A 9,754-nucleotide genomic window follows, 5' to 3' on the forward strand; every position below is an offset into this window, starting at 1 on the left:
CTAAGATGGTGCTTTTGACACTGAAGCTCTAGCAATGTAGCCTTGATCATGCACTTTTGACAGGTTCCAAGTTCAGAATTCACTTGTGGAGCTGCTCAGAAGCCACGTGGCCCATCAGCAGGGTCTTTTCACAATGGCTGAGGTCCACCATTTCCACGTTCTGTGAATTTAGGGGAATCACCTATCCCTCCTAAGGCTCCATAGTAAATGAAGCCTCCTCCTGCCCTAAGATCTTTGTCAAAGAGAAATTCTGCAGACCCTTTCTCCTAATATTAAAAACAGCATTACCAGGTCCTGTGCTTTCTCCCATTGAACACTTGGGGCCATCCTCAGAAGAAGGCAGCCTTGCTTTAAGTGTGGGGAAACTGAGGCAGAGAGCAGGTAACAACTTGCTCAATGTCGTACTTGTCAGACAGTAGTAAAACCAAGAGGTCAATCCAAACTGAGGCTTGCTCCAAAGTTCATGATCTTAACACCAAATTTCAATGCCTCTCCTGCTTATTTGGAGTTGTTTTCCATTGATCCCTTAATCTATCTATTAGTTAATAGATAGATTCTTTGGAGTACGCTTTTGTGTCATTTTACCACAGTAAAATCCCAAGCAGTTAAAACATATGTGTGATTTGTTTCGTGTGCCACAGATTTGCCATCACTCAGCCTTTTGTTCACAGATCTGGGTCAGGACTGCATTGCCTGGAAGGGCAAGAAGACAGTGTACCATGGAAAGGTCACACAGGGTACTGCTCTGTGCTAATGGCAGGGAGGGGTGGCAATGGTGATTCAAAGTAGCAGATCATCCAAAGCCCTTTACCCTCTGACTTTAGAAGGCACAAAAGAAAACCTACCTTTATTCAGAGTAATTGGGGAAATGATGACTTCTGAAAGAAAGACTTTATATTGAGTTCATGTCAATCTAATATTTTATCATTAACTCAAATAAAGACACCTAATATCAACTTACTTTATTTTTGAGAGTGTGATGTGCACAACCCTGGAAGGTGGCAGTAGAGGGTGTGCTGGAGAGTTCCAACTTTGACAATAAAAGCCATAATTAAAATCTCAACAGGTTAGGAAATGACTCAATCCAATGAGAAGAGTCCATGAAGAGTAAAAGCAAATGCATTTAAATTCAAGAACTCAGCTCTACAATAACAGAAAGAAAGTGTCTGCTCTTTTATATGCCAGGAGTCCTGACTGGACATAGTAAATGTGGAATTAAAAATAGAACTAAGAGGAAGTTAGTAAAAGTTATGCTCTATGGTGTAGTGAGATATTTGGAATGAAAAAGAATTTTGACTCTGCCTCTTCCTAACTAGGGAAATCTTGGACAAGTTACCCAACCTTTTGAAACCACAGCTTTTTCATTTTTGAAATGAGCTATAATAGTACCTATTTCATAAGGCTATTGTGAAGGTTAAACAAGATGAGGTCTGTTGGCATTTGGCATTGCCTCTTATCTAGAAGCTACTCAGTGTTAACTATTATTATTAACTAGTAGCCCTGTGCACGAATCCATGTGCCAGTAGCTCTCTGCCACCCTCCTGTAGCTCTCTGCAGCCCGCTTGTAGTTTTGCTGCCTACCCTCCTGCAGATCTGTGATCCAGTCATTCTGAGGTCAGTCATTACGCCTCAGGGCCCAATGGGTAATTAGCATATTCCTCTCATTATAAAGAATAGTATTAATAATATGTATAAAGCACTTAATATGGTGTTTAGTGTACTGTAAGCACTCAGTTCGTGGTAACTATTATTATTACTATTACTACTTCTAATTTTGCTACAATGATGATTATTACTAGTTTTAGCTGAATGCAAGATTGAGTTACCATGGTTGCATGTCTCTCCAAAATAATTATTGCAGTCTTTAGTTACATTAATAAAAGTAGAACTCCTGGGGGAAATAGTAGGTAAAGATACTGTGATACTCTGCATCAATTATGCTATCTTAAACCTGGAGGATATGTCAAACCCTCTAGTGTCTTCCAACTTAAGATGGTTTTCAATGAGGAGCTAATGTTGCTGAATGCCAATTATGTGCTCCTAAGGCTCTTAGACCCAGTGGTCATCCATTGAGGGGAGGACACTCAGCCCTGGTTTACAAATGAGGACACCAAGACTCACAAAAGTCGGCTGCTTTCTAAGGACCACTCAGATTGTAGGTAGTAAAGCATAGAATGCAAAACCAGTTCCATTGGCCTCCTTCACCAGAGCTCTTTTCGTGCATAGCACAGCCTCTCAAGCTTTAGTACACAGAGGAAAATGCACATCTCACTAAAGCAATTTGGGGTATAAGTTCAACCCTCTTTAATGCCATCTTTGGAGAATCCAAAGACATCAATCGTTACAATGGAAATCAAAAGTCAACTTGTTTGGGTTGTCTAAGAAAACTTAGAACAGGTTAGTTACAAAAGGTCATATTGTTAGCAGGAATTGCTAGCAAGAGCTTGTCCTCCTGCCTGGCCTGATTTCTATCTCTCTGTTTCTTCAATCAAGAGTTTATATGTAGATTATGAGACTGGGAGTTAATTGTAGGGTATAAGCCAGTGTATTAGCACTTCTTTCATTAGCTCATTTTAAAATCTTTGATTTCATTTAAAAACTGCAGAATGAAAATATAATCTCTAGCCAAGAGGAACTTTTGAAAAGAGTCCGCTTGCAACTCTACCACTGAAATCTACTAAGAAGTTCAATAGACTGTGATTGCACTTATAAAACATGCATTTAAGTAATCAAGAATCTATAGTATTTACTATTTGGTACAGGGCTTACATTTTCCTTTTATGGCCCTTGTCACACAGGTGGAAGATGATGGGACACAAGCTGCCCTGATGCTGCAGGCAACACATGCTAATGCTTATTATTATTATTATTATTATTACATAATTTCATTTCTTTAAGCCTACGCCAGCTCTCATTTCCTTTGGGGAGTACAAACACAGAGGCTCATTATAGAAAATGTTCAGCACAATTATATGCATTGCCTGAAAGAGGTGGAGTTTAGAAGTGTAAGATTTAAGCTCAAAAGTGCTCCAGGGAGGCCTCGGATTAACCTTAATGAATCAACAGTCATAGAGTTTGCTTTGCATTCTTTGGCAAAACTCACTTCCTCTGATACAAAGAGAAATTCACAGACAGTGAAAATGCTCCTTAGGGAGTCCGGACAACTGGCCTGAGATCATGGGTCAGGTGGTTTGTACTCCAGCAATAAAAGCACTTGACTTGATTCTCAGACAATTACAAGCTCTCATCCTGTGTAGTTCCATGGGCAGCCTTCCATAGGGTGATCAAGAAGCAGAAAGAACAGCCTCTGTTTGCAAGCTTTCTCAGTTACAAAGCTTCATCTCCTTGTAGCCTTCCCAGGCCCAATCAAAGGGCGGATCTTGCCTGATCCCAGCCAGGGAGCCAGAGAGGCTGTGTGTCTGGTAGGTCTTATAATCTCCATCACTTCATTTGATAACGTGCATGAGGCAACCAAAAGGCAGACAGCCCAAGGGCGAGAGGAGTGACTAAATGAGCAGGCTTGCTCTCAGCCTGGTTCAAGAATTTTTCCTGAGTTATAACTGGAAGGTTTCTGTGATGCTGTCACAGAATAAGAGACCAGCAACCTCTTAATGCTAAGAACAGAATTAGGCATTTACCTCACTCAGTAAGAGGATAGATTCACCTGGGGCATATCTTTTTGTCTGACCTTGGCTCTGACACAAAAAATGTACAGTCTATGACAGCCTGATATTCTAGAATTGTTACTGAGATTAACTCTGGAAAAGAAAGAGATGAGAAGCAGTAAAGGGGAAAGAATAAAAAATTTAAGAGGTTTTGCCCTGCATCAGGAAGCTTTGCAGTTGTGAGACTATTGTCCTATAACCAGCAAGCCTCCCTATGCATGTACATTTCTTTCCCTGTCTCCCTCCCTTCCCACTTCCCTTTTAACCAGTTAATGAATTTAGTCTCCCTGGACTCTTCTTTCACACATAAAGAAATGAGGAGACCCTTGCTATTTCCTGGTTTAATTGAAAATAAAATATTTGGCTCTGGGGTGAGAATATGGCTTGAGGTTGGCTCTTGCAGACCTTCTGACTTTGGCCTTCAAATTACAGTGATTAAGTAAAGGTTTCTTGAAATGTTCATAATATATCATTGACATTATGTTTTTAAAACATATAGGTATTCATTTAATATAAAGTGTCCCAAAAATGCATACATAACACTTTGAATAATTATAAAGGCAATGTTTATTAAAATACATTTCATTTTTCAAAATTGAGCTATCAGCTGTTACACGTGTATGCATTTTTTGGTGGGGGGTACAATATCATGTATATTTGTTCTTTATGTAATTGCACTGTGTTAGCTGTTTAGTTTTTATTCCTAGGATTCCTACAGACAAAAGATTTAACATCAGTGCAGACTTGTTAAATCAAGGTCACGTCCATCAGCATTTTTGCTTAATGTCAGAGACTCAGCACTCAAGATTATTCAATGAGTGTGCCAGGATCCATAATATACACACTCTGGTGCCATTAAGTGACTGAACCATTTCTTTGCGAATTGTGTTTGGCTGATGCTTAATACCTTCAATCATTTCCTATTAATTGTTTGTTTTTTAAGAAAAAGTCAATTAGTCATATTCCCTCTTTTTTATACAGTACAATGTTGTCTTCTCCCAGTAAACTTCCCTTTTTGTCTTTTCTTTAGGGCCTTTGCAAGGCACTTGCTAAAAAGAAAGATTGGGGTAGTGGTCGTTGGATTTCCAGCTACTCCCTTAGCGGAAGCCAGGGCACGGTTCTGCGTTTCAGCAGCACATACCCGAGAGATGTTAGACACGGTGAGTATAGCACAGGCCATGGGATGTCCAGTACCGGTACCTTGGATTCTGAGCAAGTTCTTTTATTGAACTAGCTTAGAGTTCCCTGGGTCTCTCTTGGCAGATTTAGGAAAATAACATTAATAACACTCACTGCTAAAAACAACACTGTCCACCAATGTGATCAACTCAGTATACAGAAAAAGAAATCAGTTTAGTGAAGACTTGAGTCAAGTAAGTGTTTTGGTTTTTATAGAAAAGACTGACTGAGTAGCCAAATGTTGTGCTATTTACTCTAATTCTAAATGCAAAAGCTAATCTAACATGTTTTTTCAGCATCATCTGCCCGCATCACAACATTTTTCATAGCCACCAAATTCATCATAATAACATATAACCCAACTAGGCAACATCTTGGAAAACTAATAACAAAGATAGCCATTTGCAGGAAGTGTTAATGATTTTAAAATCACATTTCATGGTCCTTTGATTTAAATCTTTATGTGGATGAAGAATATCAGAGAACTAAGCCATCTCAGTCAGTTTGGAGTTGAAGGAACATTCTTATAACGTCAATGCAATTTGGCAAACTATTGAGTGTCTACTATGTGAAAAATCCTGAAGTAAAAAGTCGGAGAGGAGACACTAAAAAATAAGCAAATAATGATAATACTAGATAGAATCAGTTCATCTTGGAAAGGAAATTTAGGTGATTGCAGGAACGTGAAGGTGGAAACTTTATCTTTTTTTTCCACAAGTTTACCTATAAATCATTAAACTTTAAAATAAAGCTAAAGGGTAGCCTGGGTCAGATACTTTTATTCTTTTCTTCATACCACCAAAATAAGTGAAACGCTCCTCATGTGGAGTTAGATAGAATATGAGATAAAGTGAATTAGCACCTAACATTCCTCTAGGGATGCCTTATACACCATACCTTAAGGACTTGGATTTTTCTTCATTTCTCTAAAATCAGAGAAGCTGGGAAAAGAAGCGTGTAGCTCTCTGTGAAGCACTGGAGAGCAGAGCCACTCGGAGGTTCAAAGATGACTAATGGAAGGCGATCTCTTTACAGGTGTTGGAAGCCCTAGATGAGATGGGTGATCTCCTGAACCTGAAATATTCCCGGAACAAGAAGTCAGCACGCCCTGAACTCTATGATGAAACAAGCTTTGAACTCGATGATTAAGTTTCCAGGTCCTGAATGGCACCTAAAGACTTTGCCAGAAAAATTTTATCTTTGCCTCAAAAAGAATATAAGTGCATTTCTCTCCCTTTCTAAGGACAATTTGGTTTTCAAACCACCTTAGTTGAACTGAGGGAGACGTTATTGTATTCTTAATGTCTCCATCTCAGGACTGTAGAGACAAAAATACGGTTTCAGATTTATGTTTCTCTTCTCCCAAGTAACCTACTACACACACACACACACACACACACACACACACACACACACATACACACACATATTTCTTATAATGTTTGTAATGGCAATAAGCCTGTGCTTTAGCTGCTACTGTGCAGCCTCTTTAGTCCAGACCCTTTCAGGAATTCCAACCAAAGGAGTGGGTTTTGATTTTTAATTCCATAGATCCTACTGTGTGTTTACTTATTCCATCTCTGGATGGGTCAAGATGGTAGTCAGTAGCAGACCTCCTTGTTCTCACATGAAAGCACCAGCTAGAACTCCTGTATCACAGGAAATTTCAGGAAGGAAGGTAAAGAAATGTTGCTTCTACCATTTGCCACATTTGGACTTTCTCCAAGGACAAGTGTCAAAAGCCATCGTTAGCGTTTTGAGGGAGAGAGCAGAACTGGCCAGCAGCATCTAGAGACGTCTTTGAAGGAAACTTTCCTTTTCCTCTTGCTGGTCTCCTACAGTTTTACAGCTGAGCTTTTAAGGTTTGGAAAATTCGAGATGTGTGTTTCATAAGGAAAGATGGTAGACAGCAAGCACAAGCCAATTTTAGGCCTAAACTAAAACCATGAAGTTAGAAGCATTTGAACATTTTTGGTGCCATGTAGAGTGAATGTTTAGCATGTGTAATCTCTGTAACTTTAAGGAATGGGTTGACATTATCCTATTGAATTTTGAGTTAATAGTGAGATTCCATTTTCTTGAGAGTTGACTGCTATGACTATACTTGAAGAATTGGTTTAAAAATATCTAAAACCAAATATTCAACTTTTTCAAGACTGACACACACACACACACACCAATTAGGCCTATTAACATTAAATAGTGCTGTCATCTGCCAAATGCACTTCAATTTGGTGCAAAGTGAACTTGTGTGCTATTGGCAACTAACTTTAATTTACATTCTCTCTCTTTCTCTCTCTTTCTCTCTCTCTCTCTCTCTCTCTCTCTCTCTCTCTCTCTCTCTCTCTCTCTCTCTCTCTCTCCCTCCCTCCCTTCCTTTCCTTCTCTCACTGTGTGTCTCTGAACACAAACTTTTCTGGAATAGCACCCCTTCGCTAATTGGATCTAGTTGGTATGGAAAAAGCCAGTGGAAAACCTTATCTTTAACAAGCTCCCAGATGGTGCACAGATTTGGAAACTCTAAAGAGCAGTGGTGACCTTTTAGCAAAGCTTCTGTAATAGTTTGAATGAGTTACAGAACATTCCACTCCATCAAATGACACTATAAACAAATCACTTCAAGAGAGGCTTGACTTTGTGTGACACACATGGACCCAAGCTTTCATGCTGTGCACTGAGATAGAAACTCAACCCCAAGCACTGGTGTTGGAGGGAGCAACATGACCTGATGTTCAAAACCTGTTAAAGGAGAAAGGAGATCTGCATGGAAACTTTTAGGAAATTATAACCCCTAGTAGGTACAACAATTTAAAAGTGGATCACGAATATTTTTAAGTAGTATAATATTCCTCATGAACAATTTTTATGTATAATTAAGTTAGGAGGAGAGAAAGCAGGTTATGAAATGCTGTTGCCCCATCTAATGACTGAATTTGATAACTAAATTTCAGTTCTTCTCCATGAGCCAGTAAAGCATTACTTGTGCAAGGAAAATAGATGTTGAGTAAATGTACAGCGAGGGAAAAAAAGACACGTAGGTCTTTTCTTTTAAAAATGTGCATTTAAATGAAATTGATCCTAGTTAATTTTCCAAAATGCATAAATGTCCTCAGTCCTGTAAAAGAAGCAGGAGACAAAGAGGGTGGCAGCATGTCTGGACCTCCCTAAGGTGTAGCAAGCAATAAACATCCCCTCCCATTCTGGGTGCCTGTGATCTAACACCCACCCTTTGAGTTTTAAGCCTCCAGAGGGGTGTCTCCTTGAGCAGGAATTACTCTCATAATTACTTGCATGGAGGCTCTTGAGTCAACTTATGATAGGAAACTAATTACTTAGCCAGTTGGCATGGGAGGCAGGAGGAGATTACTCTCTCTTCATCAAGATCCAAGAGTTCTGGGGCAATTTATTACTTTCTCATGTACAAGATAAAAGGCCTATCTCTGTCAGGGTCTAGGTTGAATATACACTTATAAGAGCAACTGTAAGTCAAGTGGAATGCTTCCCAAGCAGCACATTAGCACATTAGGAGGGATCCAGGTCCCACTGGTCTGGTAATATAAGAGTGTATATATATATATATATATATATATATATATATATATATATATAATGAGATTGGTTAAGAGGGCGATTGTGAATATTGAGAGATTTTCTTCTGCTGCTAGGTTAATAAGACCATGATTTTAATTCAGTAGGGATTACTGAGTTTCCATAAGTTTAGCAGAGCCAAAAATGTCTCTTTGGTTGATTTTGAGGGAAAGAGAATTTCTAAAAGAACTATAATGTTATTTATGTATCTCCAACTTTCTCATTTACATACATACACACACACACACACACACACTCACACACACATTTACTTTTCCCTTACAGAGCAAATGAGAGTAGAGAGATGAAAGGTAGAAAGATGAAAATCTGATTCGTTGATAGATAGATGGAAGGTGTTGTCCTAAAAATGATCTTCAGAGAAGCACAAAATACAGGATCCAGACAGATATTTGTAAGAAAGATTATTTGCATAATGAAATGACATGGACACATGTCTAATCTTATCATGGGACTTCAGTATCATGAATGTTTGGCTGGAATGCACTTTAGCAAGTTTTGATCTGAGAACTGCAGGTTTCAGAATTTACTTAAAAGCTTGATAAAATGCAGATCCTGGAGTCCCAGCATTCTACTGAATCAGAATAGTGAGAGATAGTAATCTACATTGTCATCAGCCTTCCCAAGGGATTCTAATCCATGTCATAATTTGAGAATAATTATTGTAGCTTTTGTTTTGATAGACCAGTAGGCTCTAATAACGTAACAGAAGCTTTGTTCTGACTCTTTGTTTATAATTAAGAGTATTTATACTACTAAAGTAAAGTCAATTATTCCAACTTTTCCTACTCAATTGGATATTTCACTCTTATTTTCCAGGTATCTTCATTTCCTACAACAAGGAATCTAATATTGAAAAATATTCACTTGAATATTCATTTGAATAAATTATTCCTTCTTGAATGCTTCTCTGTATCCTTTCCTACAAAATGTTCATTTCCTTTCATCACTTTGTTCCATTGAATGTGGTATCTTGTTTTTTTTTTATTTTTCTTCTACCCCTTTAAAAAACCTTCAACCTTTATTTATTTATTCCAACAACAGCTCTTGAATAGGGTGAATCTAACAGCTCTTCAAATATGCAATGCTCCTCCCTATTTTTTCTTCAGAGACAACAAATAGAAATGGGTTGCTCTGACCTAAAACTCTGATGATAAAATCTTAACTCTTAAATATATCTTTTATTTACAGCAATGTTAACAATTGTATTTTGAGCTTATCTAGTGATTTCTTGTCAATTTTACTGGTCTCAGTAAGAACAACATATTTGAAGTCTGTTTTCTCAGGCCCTTTGCAGCTGTGTA

At 38.3% G+C, this 9,754-nt stretch overlaps 1 protein-coding gene across 6 annotated transcripts in view; it reads left to right on the top strand.

Annotated features, from left to right (window-relative positions):
- SPTLC3 (serine palmitoyltransferase long chain base subunit 3) overlaps positions 1-7,863 on the top strand; it is a 126,415-nt gene extending 118,552 nt beyond the window's left edge. For 4 of the 6 annotated variants that reach the window (XM_036418076.2, XM_036418073.2, XM_036418074.2 and 1 more), the window contains 2 exons: positions 4,696-4,825; positions 5,880-7,863. In XM_036418076.2, the coding sequence (XP_036273969.1) occupies positions 4,696-4,825; positions 5,880-5,993 (244 nt within the window). In that variant the 3' untranslated portion in view covers positions 5,994-7,863. Of the gene's footprint in view, positions 1-2,798; positions 3,006-4,695; positions 4,828-5,879 lie in introns of those variants that run through there. The other 2 variants (XR_006740232.1, XM_036418079.2) reach the window with 2 other exon arrangements.
- Positions 7,864-9,754: the final 1,891 nt, after the last annotated feature.

The sequence above is a fragment of the Pipistrellus kuhlii genome, unplaced genomic scaffold (assembly GCF_014108245.1).
Source record: "Pipistrellus kuhlii isolate mPipKuh1 unplaced genomic scaffold, mPipKuh1.p scaffold_m20_p_6, whole genome shotgun sequence".
Classification (NCBI taxonomy): Eukaryota; Metazoa; Chordata; class Mammalia; order Chiroptera; family Vespertilionidae; genus Pipistrellus; species Pipistrellus kuhlii.